Source organism: Plasmodium yoelii (assembly GCF_900002385.2).
Source record: "Plasmodium yoelii strain 17X genome assembly, chromosome: 7".
Taxonomy (NCBI): domain Eukaryota; phylum Apicomplexa; class Aconoidasida; order Haemosporida; family Plasmodiidae; genus Plasmodium; species Plasmodium yoelii.
In genome coordinates, this window is record NC_036179.2 from 762,637 (window position 1) to 784,719 (window position 22,083).

Genomic DNA, 22,083 nt, shown 5'->3' on the forward strand with positions numbered 1-22,083 from the left:
TTTTTGCATTGCGCTTATTTTGGATATATATATATATATATATATAATATAATATTTGTAGTTCTAAAATAATATCACATTTTATTTTTCTGTAATATTTAATGAACGTCTGAAGCTTATAAAATACTGCGTAAAGATATTTTTTATGTGTGTATTTTATTTTTATTATTATTACTATTATTATTATTTTTTCATATTAATTAAAAAAAAATTCACAATATATGGAGTTATTATTAATATAATTTTATGCAGGTACAAATTATAGCGTAAAAGCGCTTAAAAATATAAATGATTCAATTTAAAAAAAAAATGAGTATATTTGGCACTTAAAAAGGGATGTAAAAGGCTAACACATAAAACACAACCTAGATATATAAATAGCTAAAATGTAATGATGATTTTACGTAAAAATTAAAAAAAAAAAAAAATAACAGCAAATATAAAAAATAGTAATTATTACAAAACAATGTTATAAAGAAATGAATAATCCTTGTTTATGTTTAAAATGGTTTTTCGCGTTTCTGCTTATTTATAATATTTTTTATATCAACTATTAAGTCTTGTATGCTATTAAACTGCTTATTTTTTTCAAATCTGATTAACTCCCTATGTAATTTATCAATAGCTTCATATAAATCTTTATACTTATTACTCTTTTTAAGAATTAACAAGATACATTCAAAAAAATTTAAAGGAATGGTCTTTAAGTTAAACGAATTCATCACAGTGTCAAAAACTTTCAGGGCTATCGTGACGTTATCTATAAATAAAAGTTATAACAATGTTTTTTAAAATTGCAATATAGAAAATGTGTAGAACAGATACACTTGTATTGTATGTTATATAAACAAGTGTGTGTTTTTTTTTTTTTTTTTTACCTTCAAAAAATGCAGTTTTCATAACAATGTAATATATCTCGAAGTTAGTTACATTAGAGGATGATAAAATTTCAAACTCTTTGAAAATTTGGTTATTCTAAAAATATATAAATGTCAATAAAATGAGAAAAGGAATTATAATTATGTATAAAATGTACATATGTGTTTTTTTCATTTTATTATATTTTTACCATTTTCTTGTCAAAATAAAGAGAAAAAACATCCATCAATATTTCCGTATTTGGGATAGTGTTGCACTATAAGACGGGGAAAAATAAAATAATTAAGGAATATATTATAAAAGAAAAGATAAGGTGTATTTTTGTTTATATGCATAAAATTTTTTTTCATTGTATAAATATTCAAAAGACAAATTATATCTTCTACAAAAATTATAAATTTTTAAAAACAAATATATTTTTTAGAAATATAGCTAACCTTTCTTAACATATCTAAGAATCTCATGATATTTTTGACTTTTTTTTTGTTTAAGTCATAATATATGCACATATAAATAAAATTTTGATAATTCTTTAAATATTTTATAAAAAAACCTTGAGTTAGTATATTTTCAAAATATTGCTTATTCTCAGATTTTAACATGCTAATAAATTCGTTAATATTTATTTTATTAGTATTTTCCTCCTCTTGTAATTGTTGTTTAGAAGTATTAAATGGATATTCATTTTCTGTAAAATTATTTATATTTTCCATAAAAAATATTATAGTTATTATTGATAAAATGTTGTCATAAATTCCATTTAGTATTTCATATATATTAAGAAAATCTTTTGAGTTTAAATATATTATACTTTTATATGTAAAAAATATATCTTTCAATATATTTATTAATAAATCGATGTTTTTATTAGTTACACTATTTTTTAACTTGGTAAATAAAAAATCTTTTAAAGAATCATTGTCGATTTTGTTTGTCCCAACTGTATATTTTAGCTTAACGAATAAGTTAGCAACATTATTACTGTTGTTAGAACTATTTGAATAAGATTCATTTTCGTTTCCAATTAAATTTTCTTCATTGTATTTTTTTTCAATTACATCATTATATAAATAGCTCCTTTTTTTTTCTATAACTTCTTCGTTGGGCATAGATATTCGTTTATTATTCATTTTTTTATCAAATATATCTTTTTCCATATTTCCATTAGATAATATAAGATTATTTTTTAGAAGAGAAAATATGGACATTATGTTTTTGTAATTTATAGAATCAATTATATTTTTATTAAAATCGTATGAATAGTACATATCTGATGATATTATTTCTTTTATATTTGGGGAATTTTTTATGTGATTTATACACATCGACATAATGTTTAATATAAAGTTTGGTATGTATGAATATATTTCATCTTTGTTTATTTGAATTATTCCATAATTATTACCAATAAAAAAGTTCAATATATTTTTTTTTAAAAACATAGAATATTTAAAATCATTTTTTACATATTTGGTTACATAATAATTTAAATATAACAATAGTAAAAAGGATATATTTAGAGCTATTCTATAATTTTGCTTGTAAAAAAATAAATTTATTGATTCGAAAAATATGTTTAATATATTATTTATATTACTATATTCATTTTCTAATATATTATATAATAAAGGATAATCAAACAATACATATTCTGTTATAAAATTACTTAAGACAAATAAGCTCATTTCATATTTATCCTTTTTTGCAATATCATAAATTTTATGACACAAATCTATATTGTTTTTTAAATCCTTCGATTTACATATGTAATAAAACAATTCATTTTTTCTTAAATTTATTATATCATTATAAATTATTGTATTTTTTTCAAACATTGTATTTTCTATTTTATTTTTTTCTATCTCTTCATCCTTATTTATGACATTTTCTTCTATTTTTATATCGTCGTTTTCATTTACCTTTTCATTTTCATAATTTAAATTATTAAAAAATCTGATTAATATCAAGTATGTTTTGTAGGTCTTAATGTAAGAGTGATTTAGTAATAGAAAATACAATTTCTTTATATTTATAAAGCTTTTAAATTTTATAAAATATTTTAACAGTTCATTAATGTTAAATATATCAATCATTAATTTCATGTCACATTTTTTCTTTAAATAATCACACATGTGTTTATATAACAATGTTTTAGTTAAAACAAAATACGAGTCTTTTGAAAAATATAAATTTAAATAGTATTTACTGATTAAATTTAGCTCATTTAGTACATCTCCTTTGTCTATATCACATTTTTTAAAGCTTTCTATTAAACTTTTCACATTTAGATATTTAATAGGTATAGTTTTTCTTAATTTCATTGTTTTATAAACCTTATACACTTTATCATATTTATGGTTATATAAAAATGATTTAATAAATAAACTATATGTTTTATTATTTGCATATAAGTTATCCCTTTTTTCCAATTTTTCAATTTTATCATGTTCTTTGTTTTTTAATAAGTGAACTAAATAGCTGTTAAACTTTTCCCTCATGATGATTAAATCTGATGTATTTATATCTTGACTTTTTAAATGTTTTAAAAAAAAAGTATCTTCATTTTCTTGTTGAACATGTTCATTATCACATTTGTCGATTTTTTTTTTGTTTTTTTCATTTCCATTACTTCTAACATCCTTTTTTGTAAATAGAATACTGGTATCATTTGTATTTACAATATTTCGTTCATTCTCTACATTTTTAATTTGTTCATTAATTTCTAAAAGTAATTTATGTGTATTGTGAAAGCTGGTGTCCTCTGTAACATTATTTATAACTGAATTAGTAATTTTTTTTGCATATGCTAAATGTTGATCACTAAATGAGCTGAAGTTATTTTTAAACAAATTCAAAACTATTGTTACTTTAAAATAATCCCTTATGTTATATAAATTATGTAATAATATAAATAGCATATAATTGAGAATTTGTAAATTTTTATCACACTGTTCTTTGTCTTTTAAAATATGTTTAAATCTTAATAAAAATATAATACAAAAATAATAATCACTGAAATAAAAAAAAACATAAAACAACAAAAGTTGCACAAATAAATTATTATATAACTCCTTAAATTGTAAATTATTCTCATTTCCCTTCACTAATATATTTGTTTTATTATTTACAATACTTTCCTTCTTCTCATTGCTGTTTATATCTTGTGTATTTGTATCATTTTGTTTTTCTATATTAGTAGTGTGTTCGTATTCTATAGCATTTTTAATGGATTCATATTCTATTTTTTCTTTTTCAAAAATATTGTTAATGACATATTCTCGGTACACATTATAATTTAAATTACTATCGTATTCTGCATCACCTTCCTTTTTATTTGTGGGATTTATTTGGTTATGAATTAATAACATAAAATAGTAGAAACGAGACTTACTTATATTATAAGTGTACAAAGAAAAAATGCATAAAAAGAAAAATTCTGGATTTATTATATACTCATAGAAATGAACTAGATGTGGGCTATCTTTCATTAATAAATTCAATGATGAAAAAATTTCTGTTAGAAAATAAAATATACTATTATTATTTAAAATTGCGTCATTACTTAGAATGTAAAGGAAGTTTATAATATTAATTTTTATAGAATCATTTTTTTTTATTTTTTTTATGAGATCATATATATTTATAAATTCACTTTTCATTTTGTTACATATGTATTCATCATGTAAATAATTCTGTGAATATTTTATTATTTTGTCCATGCTATTTACTATTTCATTTTTAATAAAACTAAAAGACACATAATTATCTTTACAATACGTTAATAACATAGTGTATACTTCTAAATGCTTAAAAAAATCATTTGCGTTAATATTTTCAATTGAAATAGACTCTAAGGAAAGAAAAAGTGATTTTATTTCTTTTAAATTATATATGTCACCTAATTTTTTTTTTTTTTCACCTACATCTATATATGCTTTTTTATATTTTGTGCCCAAAATGTTTATTAAGCTTGTAATATCTTTAGTATTCACGTCATGGATTGTTATTTCATCCCAAGCATTTATATTCGAAGTGAAATTGGAAATAAACTTATCTAGATCATTCTTAATTTCGTTTTTACTTTTATTATAGGGATATGAGGTATTTGTAATGTATTTCTCTATATACTCATATACTTCATTTTTTTTAGTATTTAAGGGTTTCAACGAATTTCTATAGGATGAAAATGAATTTTCTAATGTTATTATTGACCTTATATGTTTAGGTCTTTGTATTTTTAATAAGTATTCATTTGTATTTAAAAGGGAAATGGGCTTTAACTGAAAACATGATCCCATTTCATGGTATATTTTTGAAGGTAATATAAAAAAAAGAATAATATAGAAAATATTATTCATATTATGTCATTTTGCCTATTCAAATATACTACCATATAAATATCCTCATAATACTTAATTTCTCATTAGCTTCAACAAATAACGTACTTATTTATATAAAAAATACGTTTATTTATCATTATGGAAATAAAAAAAAACGTAAATGAATAAAAATATTTTTTTTTTTAAGTTAAATTTGACGAAAAATTACAATATTTTAAAAACTTCATAGTGATTAGCCCCCAAAATATTTAGAAAATGTACATATGTAAGAATTTGTTATCTATTTTGTGTAATAAAAAAAATTATGTAACGGTAAAGGAGCTATTAAATGATATTTTAATATATTTTATTTCGAAAGTGTTAATAAATTATATATATTTATTGCATTATTTATGACGAAACATATATATATATATATATAAAACAACTTAAATAATATTCGCAATAATTATGATGTTGTATTATGAATAATATAAAATATGTTTAAAGGGGTAAGATAATACGACCATATATATATATATATATATATATATATATTCAAACCCCAAAATATATAAGATATTCTGAGAATTTTATATTGTATCAAATTTGTATGATATAAAATAACTACGTTTCTGCTATTTTCTAATAACAAATAAAAGAAAAATTGAAATAATAAACGGTGTAAAATAAATGACATAGTTATCTTAAATAGTCAGTGATGCATTTCATTAATAGTTTTTCTATATGATGATATGATACAATAAACTCTACTTTGAGAAAAATGTGTTGTTGAATCATTTATTTAAAGATATATTGAAATTACCTTATATAACAATATGGATAATTTTATGGTCTTTTTTTAGGTATAGATGTAAAAATGTAAATACATTCAATATTCCATTTATTATTCTTCATAGTCTTAAAGATAAAATGGCACAATTTTCTTGTTTAAATTTATATGGATAAATAATTTTATATATTTATGTAATGACATGTTGTATATATTCAAGAAGTGGTAATATATACCAAATACAGACAAAAAACAAAATAATAAACAAGTTAAAAATAAATAAGAAATAATTTGGTTAATTCTAAAATGTGTCAATGGTTCACTTTTTAATTAACATGGGTTTTATAAAAAATAAAAACTATTAAGACATTAAGGAAAGCGTGAAACATTAGTGTTTTGTTTTGTGTATATGTATGTATCTTTAATTTTTTGAAATATAAATTTTATTGTTGTAAGATTATATTAAAATATTTCTTGCATACACAAGACCATAATATACTCAAAATGTAGTAAATACAATTTTATATTTATTGTTACAATTGTTAGACTCATAATGAATACCATTATCCTCATAAGATTAATATTCTATTATTGATAATGTGTATTCGCTTGCAATATTTCTTAAATTAGCATCTAAATATTATTGAAATACTTATCATTTTAATATACACCAAAACATTATAAATAATGCATATATATAATTTATTATTTATATTAGCATGGATATGAAAATATATATACCAAATTGTCTCCATGTATGTTTCTATGATTTAAATGGATCATTTTGTGTCCAATAGTAAGCATACTATATTTAATATTAACACAATAATAAATATCCAAAATATAATGCATAAGTATACGTTTTTAAAATATAAAGCTAATAATTTATTTTGTTTATTAAACTCATTTTATAGATTCTCAAAACATAAAATTTGATTTTGAACTTATGTATACTTCGTCTTTTAATAAGTTATATTATTTATAAGTATAAATGAATACACACATTTATTCATTTTACACATATCAGTATAGTTTGGTTATTTTAAAGTACAATCAATACATACCCATGTTTACTCTCAAAAGAGCGTTTTCTTCGTAAAAAAAAAGACATAAATTTTAAAAATTGTGTAAATTAAATGGATTAATCACATATAGTCTTCTAATAACATAATTGTTATAATCTATATTAGTAAAATAGCTTATGTAGCTATCGAAAATATAATTGTTATTAATAGTTATTTAATTGCTTTAAATATCTTATGTATTTAAAATAATTCAAAATCTTATTTTTTTAAATGTAAGTAATAATATATACCTTAATAATAAAAACATATGAATTCTGATAACTAATAAATCTTTTAAAATCCAATATAATAAAATTAATAATATATTAATAAATAATTTAAAAATATAAAATTATTTCAGATTTTTAATTAATATTACATTAATTTAATAAAATAATATAAATTAAATATAATATAATTTAAATAAAATAATATAAATTAAATAAATATAATTTAATAAAATAGTATAAATTAAATAAATATAATATAATAAAATAGTATAAATTAAATAAATATAATATAATAAAATAGTATAAATTAAATAAATATAATATAATAAAATAGTATAAATTAAATAAATATAATATAATTTAAATAAAATAATGTAAATTAAATATAATATAAAATTATAATTTAAATAAAATATATAAATATAATATAATAAAATATAATTTAAATAATACAATATAAATTAAATATAATAAATAATAATTAAATAAAATAATGTAAATTAAATATATAATAAATTATAATTAAATAAAATATATAATAAATTATAATTTAAATAAAATAATATAAATTAAATATATAATAAAATAAATAATAAATTATAATTTAAATAAAACAATATAAATTAAATATAATTAAATAAATAACATAATAAATAATATAGTAATATAATTAATATTAATTAAATAAATATATACAAATAATATAATTTAAATAATAATAATATATAATATTAATTAAATAAAACATAAATTAATACAATTTATTTAAAAAATAAAGTAATTATTAAAATATATTATTAATAAATAATTAAAATATTATTAAATTAATTAATTAAAGTGTAAATATAAATAAATATAATATTTTATTAATATAATAATTAATAAATATAAAATAAATAATTTAATTAAAAGATATTTAATAAATATATTATTAAATTAATTATAATATATATTTATTTTAATAAATTAAATATTATAACACATTTAATATATTATTATTTAAATAAATATATTAATTTAATATTAAATAAATTAATTATAAGAACATATAATAAATTAATTTAAATTAAATATGTGCATAATATAAAAATATTATAATATATTTATTAATATTTAATAATTTTAACATAATTATTTTATTTAATTAATAAAATATTAATATAATAGTTTTATTTAATATATTTTAATTACCATAATTATTTTATTTAATAAATATTTAATTAATATAATTATTTTATTTAAATAATATTTTAATTAATATAATTATTTTATTTAAATAATATTTAATTTAATATTATTATTTTATTTAATAATATATTTAATTATAAAAATATAATTAATTCTTAAATATATATATTTATTTATTTTAAATAATAATTATTTTACATTTAATATATATTATTATTAATATTTTAATTTATAATAATTTTATACTAATAAATATTTATTAAATATATAATTAATTTATTATTTAAAGTATATATTAATTTTATAATATTAAAATATTAATAATTGTATTTTAATATTTAATTTATAATATATTATTAAAATATAACTATTATTAATAAATAATATTATTTTATAATTAAAAATAAATATAATTTATTTAATTTAATACATTTAATATTATTTATTGTATAATATAATATTATTTATACATAATAATATTTTAACTAATAATACTTATTTCTAAATTATAAAATATATAATTTTATATTTAAAAATATAATTTGAAACTAACATAAATAAACATAAAGAAATTAATATCTTTTTAAGAAATAATTTTTCTCAATATATTATACATCACAATAAGAACATTTGACTAAACACACAAATTAATAAAAAACATACTTCATTTCAATATGAATAAATGAATGATATTAAGAATATTGTATAACACACTTTTATAATATAATGTGTTATAATTAATAATTTATGTTATGGATAATTTATAAAACGACGAAAAAACAATGTCTATTGATTGTATTGTTACATATAAAGATAAAGAATCATGCATTATACAATTTAAATAATATCAAAATTATTTTTCGTTGTATAGATGAACATCTAATCCTTTCATGTTGATTCATAAGATTATAAAATTTGTGAAATATTCCAAGTTGAAATATCATTATATATATTTTATTAATAAACAGAACTATTAGTTTTATTCATAGAAAAAATATATATGTGCATATTAATAATTATTTGTTGTTTGTAATACTGGTGTATATATTTTCCAGTTTTTTAAACATCTTTATTGTTTGAAATATATAAGCATTTGGTAAAAAGTGATATTCATGAGGTATTTAAAATATATAGAAACCTTGTTATGTATAACTAAGATATGTTAAAACATATAAAGACTTAGACATAAAACAATATAAATTGCATTTATTAAATGATGAATTGATATACGAATACAAACTGTCCTGAAAACGGTATACGATATTTTGAATTCAATTATTACAATCTACCTATTTAAACATTACTCCTCTTAAAATAAATTCACAAAACGATTTAATAAAAGATGGGAAAATGTATAAAATAAACTATATACTCTAATATTTTATATATGTATTGTTGTTAATATGAAAATGATAGTTAATGTATTACAACTAATGTTTTTACTTAGGGGATGAATAAATGTATATATTTTATTCTTAAACTTATTTTGTGTTTTTTAATCAACAGTAAAATATGTCTACAAACAAGTTTAATACAATATAAACTATATATTTAAAACTATATTAAAATTGAAATTTCAAAAACAATGTAATGAAACAATGTAATAGCTTTTATTTTAATAAATTCATGACCATATGAAAATTTTAATTAGTTAAAAGTAAGAATTTATATAAATATATCTTATATATTCTTGTATTCATTTTATTTAATTAGCTATATAATTTGTTTTTTACGTAATATACATTTTAGACATGGAACAGTAAGCATAGTTGTTTGCAAATTTTATTTTATATAATAAAACATATAACATTTAAATGAAAAATAGGAATTTCATAGTATGTTTCATTAATATGATTTTAAAGAACTGAACAAAATAAATATTATATTCCATTTGTTGTATTTTTCGAATTTGAACAGTAGAAACCACACAAATTATTTTTAATATAATTTCCACGTTGAAATTATATATCTTAAAGATTACATAGCTTAACATGGAATGGCTTTGTATTATTTGAAATTATAATTTTTTAAAAGTTTTATGAAAATTAAAATACTTTACATCATAATGTTGATACTTATAGTTTGATGAATATATATGATGAAGCAAATAAGTAAAAAACGAAAAAATAAAACAGTGTAATAAATCTTTGTTACACAGATTCTTATAAAATTGTATGCATTCTACTAAAACAAAGTTTCATACTACCAAAAGGTAAACAATATGAAAAGGTATTTGATAAATATTGAATATTTCTAAATTGTCTAGAATAATATATTAATATTTGATTATAATTAGTATATTTTTCATGATCCTGATGGAAACATGATACATAATCCAAAAGAGAGAAAACAAAGAAAATCCTAGAATATGTTTTTATATCACTCTTTTAATACTCTAAGTGTTAAAAATATATAGTAATATTTATAAGATATTGAATTTATATATATTTTATGTATAAAGGAAAAGAAATGATGAGATAGTATTTTGATTTACTTGTATATAAATTCATCAAATGATATTTCCATATTTTTAACGTGATTGAATTCAACATTTAAAAAGGAATCTATTTCATCTTCTGTTAACTTCACACCAGTACCTACAGATTGATATGAACGCATTTAATTTTGAATTAAATATGAAAATATAATATCTTCATCTTAAAATTGAAAATCTCAGTATTTTGTTGTGTACTATAACATGTTTAGAACTTACCCAATGTCATTAATAAATGTTTTAGTTTTGCAAAGGTAATTGTTTTACTGCCTTCATTAGTGTGAGCTTGTAACGATGTTAATAGCATTTTCCCAATGTTTTCATCGTAGTAAAATTCTTGTATAAGAGCATAGAAATTATTTAAATTTATATTTCCGTTTGTTTTACATTCTGCATTTTTTTAAAAGATGATTATAAGATTAATATAATATTAAAATAATATATGTTATATATGACATAATGAAATGTGCGATGTTAAAAAATAATGCAAGTCAATAAAAATGTATATATAATTATTTCACCCTCGAGCAAAGAAGCTGATTCATCTTTGTTAAGATAAATTCCAATCGACTTTAATAGATATAGCACCTGATTCCCATCTAATCCATTTTTATTTTTATTGAATTCATTAAATATGAATTCGATTTCGCGTCTCTTAAAAACATATAAACATTGTGAAAATTAAGATGGATGTAGAGTGATTAAATAGTTTTTTTTATGTATTAAATAAAAATATTTTTATGTTACCCTTTCTTTAGAAAATTTATATTTGTCCATTTAGAATATTAAAAATGAGGATTGTACTGGAGGATATTACATTTAAAATTCGGTACTATCTGTTTTTCTTTAAGACAGATAAACATCAGTTTTTTTATCAAAAGTAATAAAATAAATAATGTTTCTATTTAATTACAAATATCTATAAGCATGTGTATACTAACAAATTTGATTACTCTGAAAAGTATCAACTTTAGTTTTCCGCTTTTGAAAAATACTAAAACACATTTTCACGATAATTTAGGAATGGATTGTAAGAAAATGGAATTTATTTGCACATATTTAGATAATGGTATATTATAAAGATTTATATTTAAACATGCAACAAATATGTATACGTAAAAATAATTTGTGAAAATATTGCGGATAATAATATTTTGTGTAAGAAGAAATTAAAAAATAAAATATTAAAAAATGAAAAACTTGTATTATCACAAGTAATATTTAACATAATTATTAAAAAAATAATAATGCGGTATTTAATCAGTTTAATTATTTTGTTTTTTGTAATAATTCATCTTATAATTTATATTGGTATTATACACAAAAACAGAAAAAGAAAAATTCTCTAATTTGGTTTTATCGAACATTTTTTTATAATTAATTTGGATCCTTATTTCATTTTTGCAATAATAAATTTTTTTCAATACAACTTTTGATATATTTATATATATGATATATTAGTACTTTAATTGGGAGAATAATAATACACAATTTGAAATTTATAAAAATACACACTAATTTTAATCACAATAATCATAACCAATTTATATATTGTGTTTAGTTTTATTTTGTTACAAATTAAAATAAAAATATAATTTCTTCGCGATTTTGCAAATGTACTTCCAAAATTCATTAATTTAATAAATTATGTGTATTAAAACTTGTACTTTAAGTAACCCATTAATTCCTTTCTCTAGGTAATAACACAATGGTAAAATTAAAAATAAATTTATGACTATATTTCGTATATAATATATGTTTGGGAAATAGTACGTTTTTATTTATTCGTTTCATAAAATTGGATATATGTATATGCTAAATATTCCCATGGAAAATGTAAAGACATATACCATTTTAGGTTATAAATATAATATTTATCCTTAAAGACATTGTAGAAATAGAACGAATTCGATATGCCTATTCTTATATTTTTAAAACTATAGCAATTCCCCCCTGTTCATTTTATTCGTATGTTTATAAAAAAATAGCATTGTATATTGCCAGATTTTTTATGTTTAAAAAATAGGGTCTTAATAAAATAAGAATGTATAATTAAAACCTTTTGAATTTTTATATAATACAAAAAAAATAACATAAAATAAAATATAGTTTTATTTTTCAAAATGTAATATTATATATTTCAAATTAAGATATGATAAATCATCTTCAAAATATGATATTTTTCAAAAACATAATAATAAAAAAATGTGATAACAAATTTATTTATGTATATGTAGATTAAGCTGCAAAATTAAATAAAACGGGTTTACAAATGGTTTTGTCATGCTTTAATACATCATATTTGATACGTTATTATTTTAATATGCATATTTGCGTCTATAATACAACTTCTCCATTTATCAATTATATAATTATTATTTAGAGAAACAAGTATATATTATTATTTTTATATTGCAACAAAAATGTTCCCAAAATTATTTGTGTTAAAAATATTAAGCCGATAACTGCAGATGTTCTTTTTTTTAATCGATAAAACATCTTTTAATGAATATCATTCCAAAATTTTCATTTGCCTTTCCATATGCATAAAATTTAAAGTAGTACTGTATTTACTGTTATCCATGATACCTTTGTGAAAAAAAAAAAATAATACACATTTTGATATATTTCTTATTTGCACATAAACAAATAAAATGTATTTAACAACTTAAGCATTTCTGTTTAACGACATTTTACTTTTATTAAAATTATGTTAATGTATATCTTTTTTATTTTTTTCTTTAAGTACCACAAATGCCGGTATAGCAACTGATAAATTACTAGTTACAATGCTATAGTTATCAATATAATAATTTTCATCTATTTTTTTATTGTATAGAATAACAGACATAAGGAATTGAAATATGAGAAAAAATATGAATCCTAATAATCCTTTAATTCCTATCATTCCACATATAACACCAGCTATTATACCTACGTTTTATTAAAATATATATATTATGCGAAAAAATATATGTATATATGTGGTATTGTGGGAATGAGTTTCAATATGATTGCTCATGATAAACAAATAGTCTTACCTATTATTTGTTTATAATAAAAAAAAACATCGTCCATTTCATTCTGAAGTAGAAAAGGATAATTTAGCGTTAATGTTAAAAACATGTTCTAATTGCATATATATATGTATTAATAAATACACAAATAAAGCATTACTATGCATATTTGATATGAAACTTTTTAAAAATATGTATATTATTTGTTAACTAACCTTAGTCAGCTTATCATGAAGAAGCTTCTTAAATAATTCATTACCATTTTTATTTGGCTTTGTCATTTTTTAAAAATCAAAACAAACAAAAGAATAAATTTCAATGATACTTTATTTTGTTCTTTTCTTTAAATCGTAGTATGTAATTTCATTTTAATTAATGAAATATCCTTATGTTTTCATACTTTATTTATGATTATAATACTTAAAAAAAAAATTAACAAGAATATAAAATAAATTATATAAGCATAAAAAAATACATATTGTATATATTTAATTCTTGTGTTATTCAACTATTTCAAAATGGGGGAAAATAAAAATAATTATATAAAATATCTCCTAAAGATAAAATTATTTATTAAGTTGAATTTTTTTGTTTTGAAAATTAAAAAAACGCAATATATATAAATATTTTGTTAATTTCCCAAAATAACTTTTTATCGTATATTTTACCTAAAAATACCATATAAAATTATTATTTATTTTAAGATGTTATTATTTATATTTTTTGTGTAAAATTCGTTTATAGTTACATATATATGGGTTTTCATATGGGAAATTTATAGCATGGCTTAAAATTAAGCACATAATGTTGTTATATTTTATTGATGGGAACAAAAAAATGGTTATAAAACCCTTTAAACTCTTAATAATTGAAATGAAATAAATGTAAAAATTATAAATTGTTTTTCCAAAAAAAAAAACAAGAACTGTTTGATTTGTTTTATATAAACAACTGACGTTTTGAACAAATATGATAAAAAAAAAAAAAAAAAAAAAAAAAAAAAAAAATTATTAACATGGAATATAAAAAAGACAAACTATTAATAGCTACCTCGAAAAATGCATTCACATATTTTTATATGTATACCTTCAAGTACGATTTCTTAATATATATATAATCCCCTATAAGTATGTCCATAAGAATATATCAAATAATTTCTATATAAAATTAAATGTGAATTTTCTCCAATATCTTTTATCTTAATATGTTATAAAAAATAATTTTTTTTTTATAAATGTAGATATAAATATGTTATTGCAGTTCAGGTATCCACGATATATTAATACGCAATCGCTTTAAAAAAAAAATAGCTTTTTAATATAATTGCTACTATAAAAAATATTTTTTTCAATTTATAATTTTATAAATATTATAAAAAAATGAATAAATATAAACATGTAGGAAATAATTTTTTTTTTGTAAAACATTAAAAAAATTGGTTGCATATATATGTGTCTATTTTCGTAATTTTCATTATATGAAGAAATTAAAAATAAAAAACGGTGACATCATATGTATAATTACATATTCATAATCTCAAACAAAATATGGCATCCAATTACGTTGCAGAAAAACCAATAGAAAAAAAATATCCTTATGCGAGTATATAAAACACTATTTATGGCATATCATTTTTATTTCACTTCATTATTGCTATTTTTGTTTTAAAAAATGGTATGATTTGTCTTTAAGTCTCTTAAATGGTTACATATATAAATACTAAAAAAAAGAATTATATGTTGGAAAATTAACAACTTTTTTTTATTTTTTAATTTATTCTTATTTAGATTTTGCTGATGTAGACAAAATCAGAGAGGCACCAAATGTCCATGATTCAATAAAGACTATGCAATTGAGTAAAACATGAAAAAAAACATACACATATATAAACATGATAACTTTTTTTTATTATGAAATCTTTATATACCATAGATAATTTGTTTCTTTAAAATGTTTACATGTACAAATTTATTATGTTTTAAGTTCATTACAATAAATATATATAAACATATGTGACTATGTAGAAACTTTTTATTTTTTATTTTTTTGTCAGAAATTGCTAGTTTGATGAATCAAAATAAAAATGAACATTCTTTAAAAAAAAACGTAAATTTTAATATGCCTCCACAAACAGAAAATGTAGATAAGAAAAAGTTCAGTACAAATAATTCAGCTATTGCCAAAATCCTTAACAATAAATTATTTCAAAGAAATTCATGCCCCAATATTTCGACTCCTAACAATAATAATAATATTGATGATAAAACTAATAAAGAACCGATTTTAGGTAAAAATCCAAAATCATTTACCCAATCAAGGATCTCAAATATAAATAAAATGGTAGATGAAAATTATAAAAAAAAATTAATCGCTGCTTTACAATCGAGGAAGAATAACTATGATGATACAACAAGCATAGCTTGTGATAATACAGAAAAAAATTATAGCATTGGTACAAAAAATATGTCAATAAATAAATCAAATTATTCTAATTACACACATATGTATAGCGATAATGAAGAAAATAACATTTGTATAGATAAATTTCAGGATAATAAATATCCAAGCTTGGTAAAAAATAAAACAAAAAATAGGTATTTCAAAAATAAAAATACACTTACAGATGATTCTACCTGTACACCAGATGAAGAAAATAGTAATAATGAATTACCCCAAAAAAAAAATACACATTTTTTTTTTAATTTTTTTAATTTAAAAAAAAAAAAAAATCGTAATTTCAAAAATGAAGATATCAAAAAAATTAGTTCCAATGAAGACAAACAAAAGGCTCCTAAGGATCCAAACAATTTTATACCTCCTACAAAGAATAAGAGGAGTCTAAAATATTTATTTTTCCATTAAATGGAAATATTTAATATTTAATTCGATTAAAACAGCAAAATAAAAAATAAATTATATTAATTGCATTTTATACACCCACCTTTTTTATATTTGTTTTGTTTCCCTTCACATCTTAGCGTGAAGTTATGTATAATATTTTGATAATTTTTTATGAACAATATTATTTTATGACTTTTTTGTTTAGTTGTTTTTTAATACGAATAATAAAAAATTATGTATAATATATATGTCCTCGTTAAATAAAGTATTGAGGAACACGGTTAAAAACAATACTATAAAGGTCTCAATTTTTTAAGAAAACTAGAAACTAAAAATACACAAATAAAATAAAAATAATATAACATAAAAATAAACTACATCAAATTAAAATTGTGGTTAAAAGCTAAAAAGGCCATTAAAAAAACCTCAAAAAATGACATAAATTAATTGTTATAATCCGGTTGTTGCATATTTTCAATCGAATTTGGATAATAATTATAGTTAGAATAAAAATCTGGAACGTTTTGAAACCTTTGGTTAAATAAAAAAGGTACCCCACATGCATTGTACATAAAATTTGCCCACTGAGTCATACTTTCTTTATTATAAGGGAAAGGACCCATAAAAGGAGGCGGGTGGGAATATTTGGAATGACTAAAAAGGGCGAAATAATTAAGTAAAAAATGAGCCAATACATACACACACATATATATATATATAAATGTTCGAATATGCAAAATTAAAATATTCTTAAAAAAAAATAATTATATACTACCTTTTATTATTTTGTCGTTTTATAGACATTTTTGGCTTCTTAGGTTCGGCTTTTCTAACTTCAACCATTTTATCCTAATTAAAAAAAAAAAAAAAAAAAAAAATTGTTAATATATCCGCATATTTACAATGTAATAATATTATACTAAGGACATATACATATTCTCCTCATTCCACTATTATTTCTTATTTAATTTTACATAAATTTTATGCCTTTTGTGCTTGAGAACTTTTGCAACTGATGATTCATTTGTGAAAACTACAAAACCAAAACATCGAGATCTACCACTAGAATCTACAACAATTTGTACTATATCTATTTCTCCAAATGCCGAAAAATAACTAAATAATAATAATAATTAAAAAAATGTGTATATATAAATATGCATACGCACAATATACATGTATACGTTCTCATGCATACAAATATTTGCATAACCGTATAACATTTTATTTTATACATATATATATATTTATTTATTTTATTTTTTAATTGTTTATGCCTTTCCAAAGTATCTTTAGTCCAATAGTAGCTTAACCCCCCTACAAATATTTTTCTTTGAATATCTGAGGGTGTCGTATTGTGTTCCTCACGAACATCCACTCGTTTCCCATTCAATTCGTGAGAATCCTGAATAAAATATGCATAATATATGCCTTATCTTTTTTTTTTTTTTTTTTTTTTTTTTTTTATATTTTCTCTTGATTTTTTAATATACCATTAATATTTTATCTTTATTTATATGAGATGACATGGTTACAAAGGCAAACCCTCTGTTCCTTTTTGTCTCGTGATCTTGTGCGATAACTACATTTTGCACAGATCCATATTTTTCAAAATATTCGGTTATATACTTTTAAAGCGAAATAAATAAAAAAAATAGTAATTTATTATATTCGAATAAATTATAGAAAAATATGAAAACAGATTAACGTATATTAAATAAAACCACAATATTTGTGTTACTTTATTTGTAATATTTTGTGGAATTCCTCCAATGAAAAATTTAAATGGTTCATTTATATTTTTTGAGTTACTTCCATATTCAATAATTCCTGTTGAAGCTAAATGTGTAAGCATAAGTTCAGATATGTTGCCAACAATTTTTATTTTTCTAATTTTTATTTTTCCAACAATTTTTACTTTTCCAACAATTTTTATCTTTCTAATTTTTGCATTACCAGTACTTAGAGTGTCCGCATTTTTACTCCTAGATGATGAACTACTTTTATCATTTTTGGTGGAGCATTTTGACATGCTTTTTTCATGACAACAACACATTTTTTTTTTTCCTAAAAATTGAAAAGGTTAGCAATAATATATTTATAATTATGAATGTACATACATTTGGGTAGATATTATTTTATATAAGGGTATATTCTAACCACGCCTATAAGAACCGTTAGATAAACTTCGTTCTCGTTTTTCTCTGTTTTCACAATTGTTGTCACTTTCATTTTCGAGAGAAATATTGTCTATTACTTTTTTCACAGTTTCTTCATTTTTATTTTCTTTTATTTTTGAGAATGCATCATTATCATTTGATTCATTTATTATATCATTTGAAGTCATTTTGTGTATTTTATTTTTCGTCGAGAAAAAGGAAGCACGATTTTTATATAGATATATTAAATAAAGATCTATATTCCATATAGTTATTAAATCTATAAATATTTATTTTGGATAAAAATTATTTTTTTTTATTTTTTTATTTTTATTTTTTTTTTTTTTAATTTAAAGAAATATATATTTTTAAATTTAGTACATTTAATGTATTATATATATCTACTCGTATGCTCCCTTTTCTATTTTAAACTTTTTTTTCAAAATAATATTTTTTTTTTTATTTAATTATTTTTATACTTGTCAATATTAATTCTATTAAATATGAGAAATAACATTGCATACTATATTTTTATGTTATAAAAAAAAAATAAGTACACACATGTATGCAATACAAAAATAGACATGATATAGGAAATACTGTACTTAATTTTTAGGAGAAAAAAAAAATCATAGATATTTTTTATTCATAATGTTCGTTAGTATTTCCTCGTGTATGCTATTTAACATTTTATTTCATTTCGTTTTATTTATTCCGTTTCATTTATTTCGCTTTATTTTCACTTTTTTTTTTATACCAGTTGGTATGGTTTTATTTTATTTTCTCGCAATTTTAAATTAGTTCAAAAAACGGATTAAACTTAAATGGTAAACATTATACCAAAAAATTGTAATAAAAATTAATTGAGTTATTTTATGGATTATTATCAATAATATAAAAGTGTAGAAAAAAGGAAAAAAAAATATATATATATAAAATTAATAAAATAAATATATAATCACGAAATGTATATATACATATTCACATGATATAAAGAGGGAAAATATAACATTAAAAAAAAAAAAAAAAAAAAAAGCGGAACCAAAAAATTTAGTTAATTTTGTAAACAAACGCAATAATGATACAGACTGAGTTTTTTGCTTTAAAAAAAAAAATAGTAAAAATATTAGTCTGCATTTTTTGATTTATATTATAATTAATATATTTCTAATATTTTTTTTTTTTATAATATTTAAAAACACAAACTATTCAATATATTGTGTGTGCTTCCCCAATTGTATTATATATATGGATAGATATTTATTTCATCCATATCTATACTACATATAACATTTCAAAGCGCATATAGTTCTATTTCATATCCATAATATTTTTAAATGATTCTAAATGGTTTTGCCAACTTTCTCTTTCTTCTCTAGTTTTAAATATGAAAAGGTAAGTGTTAATGTTCACACTACTAACAGATATCTCAAGAGATTTAAGATTGTCTACTTTGGTTCGTATCGATGTTATTTTATTTAAAGGAAAAGATCCAATTGGTTTCTTATGCCCATCATCATCTGCTTTTCCTTTATACCATTCAAGAAGTTTCCCATCTTTTGAACATGTTACTTTAACAGTTTCATGAAAAATAGTAGTTTTTATTTTAACAATTTTAGTTAATATTTTTCGGTATTCTTTAATTTTTTCATCTTTTAAATTTTTTGCTGAAATATCTTCTCCTGAATTATCTGTAGATAATTTTTCATCTTCATCTTCATCATATATTTCATCTTTTATATTTATTTTTCGAGCTGTTGGAGAATATGTAGGTCTTCTTCTTGCATTTCTTATAACATTTGGTTTTATTTTCCCATCTTCATTATTGTTACTATTATTTAAATCGCTTCGATTTTCATGACTATTTCCTATTCCCTGATTTGTATTACTTTCGTTATACTCTTTCCTATTTGCATTATATTCTTCTTGTTTTAATTCATAGTTAAAATTTTCTATCAAATTTGATAAAGGCCCATTATTTGTCTGTTACGCGAAAAAGGATAAACAAATGAGTAGCGCAAAATAGGCAAGCTCAAAATAGGCAAGCTCAAAATAGGCAAGCTCAAAATAGGCAAGCTCAAAATCGGCAAGCGCAAAATCGGCAAGCACAAGATTGGCAAGCATCAAACGAACAAATAAAAGACATTTAGCTATTTCATTTTTTTACCATTTCTGGATTGTAATTTATCAGAGGACCATCGGGTGTCCTTTTCCCCCATCTTTCATAACAGCTATATGGAACTGTATTTCCCATATTATTTTTATGTGAATATTTTTTTTTTTTTTTTTTTTTTTTTTTTATAAATTTATTAACGTTTTAATAGAAGAAAGGGTGGTAAATTATGTCAAAGTTGTTTAAATAAATAAAAAAGAACCACAAGGATTTTCAAAACTTTGACAACATATATTTCTCAAATGTGTAAAATGCATATAGTAAATATATATGCATATATATATACATATATGATGTATATATATATTTTTTTTTTTTCTCCTAAATAATTAATATTATATATAATTAAATTTGATATAAATTTTTTTTTGTCATTTTTTTAAATAATGTGCGTGTGTTATAAATAAAATAAATGACAAAATATTTTCAAGGAAAATATAAAATTAGCATTTTTTTTTTAGCGCATATATGCGCGCTAAAAAAATTAAAAAAAAAAATATATAATATACTGCAGTATAACAAATTAAATAGGTAAAAATAAGATATATAAGAAAAGTATATTTTTTAAAGATTATAAAATATAAATTCATGTTATTAAAAAAATTACAACATATTGAGGACTATAAGAGAAGGAATTAAAAAAAAAATATATATATATTATATATACATATATTATATATATCACATTATTAATAAAATGTATATACATGCAATTTTTTAAGAGAATAAGGAAAGATGTGAATATTTCCAGTTAACCCATGTTGAAATAAAAATAAACATTTCCATGTTTTTAGGATTTATTGTCATTTTATATTATCCAAATCATAAGGGAAACATAAATAAACTGATTGAGAGATAAATGAGTATATATATAAAGGGCTCAGACGTGGAAAAGCGCGTATTGGAAATGTAAAAAAAAAATTATT

At 19.4% G+C, this 22,083-nt stretch overlaps 6 protein-coding genes across 6 annotated transcripts; 1 reads left to right on the forward strand and 5 right to left on the reverse strand.

Moving 5' to 3' along the window:
• Positions 1-500: 500 nt before the first annotated feature.
• On the reverse strand, positions 501-5,237 carry PY17X_0716300 (conserved Plasmodium protein, unknown function; the record flags this gene model as incomplete). Its single annotated transcript, XM_022955557.1, has 4 exons — positions 501-760; positions 879-975; positions 1,070-1,135; positions 1,317-5,237. 4 exons carry the CDS (start codon positions 5,235-5,237, stop codon positions 501-503), a joined length of 4,344 nt encoding a protein of 1,447 aa, XP_022811821.1.
• Positions 5,238-10,852: 5,615 nt separating this feature from the next.
• Positions 10,853-11,744, reverse strand: PY17X_0716400 (calmodulin-like protein, putative; the record flags this gene model as incomplete). The annotated part of the gene is made up of 5 exons (XM_022955558.1): positions 10,853-10,868; positions 10,968-11,070; positions 11,187-11,357; positions 11,489-11,621; positions 11,715-11,744. The coding sequence occupies 5 exons, from the start codon at positions 11,742-11,744 to the stop codon at positions 10,853-10,855; spliced, it is 453 nt and encodes a 150-aa protein (XP_022811822.1).
• A 1,776-nt stretch (positions 11,745-13,520) lies between these two features.
• PY17X_0716500 (Rab5-interacting protein, putative) lies at positions 13,521-14,265 on the reverse strand (the record flags this gene model as incomplete). The annotated part of the gene is made up of 4 exons (XM_022955559.1): positions 13,521-13,556; positions 13,717-13,901; positions 14,009-14,051; positions 14,200-14,265. The coding sequence occupies 4 exons, from the start codon at positions 14,263-14,265 to the stop codon at positions 13,521-13,523; spliced, it is 330 nt and encodes a 109-aa protein (XP_022811823.1).
• Positions 14,266-15,531: 1,266 nt separating this feature from the next.
• On the forward strand, positions 15,532-16,846 carry PY17X_0716600 (conserved Plasmodium protein, unknown function; the record flags this gene model as incomplete). Its single annotated transcript, XM_022955560.1, has 3 exons — positions 15,532-15,586; positions 15,772-15,840; positions 16,038-16,846. The coding sequence occupies 3 exons, from the start codon at positions 15,532-15,534 to the stop codon at positions 16,844-16,846; spliced, it is 933 nt and encodes a 310-aa protein (XP_022811824.1).
• Positions 16,847-17,268: 422 nt separating this feature from the next.
• Positions 17,269-19,172, reverse strand: PY17X_0716700 (RNA-binding protein, putative; the record flags this gene model as incomplete). The annotated part of the gene is made up of 8 exons (XM_022955562.1): positions 17,269-17,479; positions 17,601-17,674; positions 17,800-17,941; positions 18,139-18,230; positions 18,319-18,453; positions 18,567-18,664; positions 18,782-18,892; positions 18,986-19,172. 8 exons carry the CDS (start codon positions 19,170-19,172, stop codon positions 17,269-17,271), a joined length of 1,050 nt encoding a protein of 349 aa, XP_022811825.1.
• Positions 19,173-20,295: 1,123 nt separating this feature from the next.
• PY17X_0716800 (acylated pleckstrin-homology domain-containing protein, putative) lies at positions 20,296-21,238 on the reverse strand (the record flags this gene model as incomplete). Its single annotated transcript, XM_724978.1, has 2 exons — positions 20,296-20,967; positions 21,152-21,238. The coding sequence occupies 2 exons, from the start codon at positions 21,236-21,238 to the stop codon at positions 20,296-20,298; spliced, it is 759 nt and encodes a 252-aa protein (XP_730071.1).
• Positions 21,239-22,083: the final 845 nt, after the last annotated feature.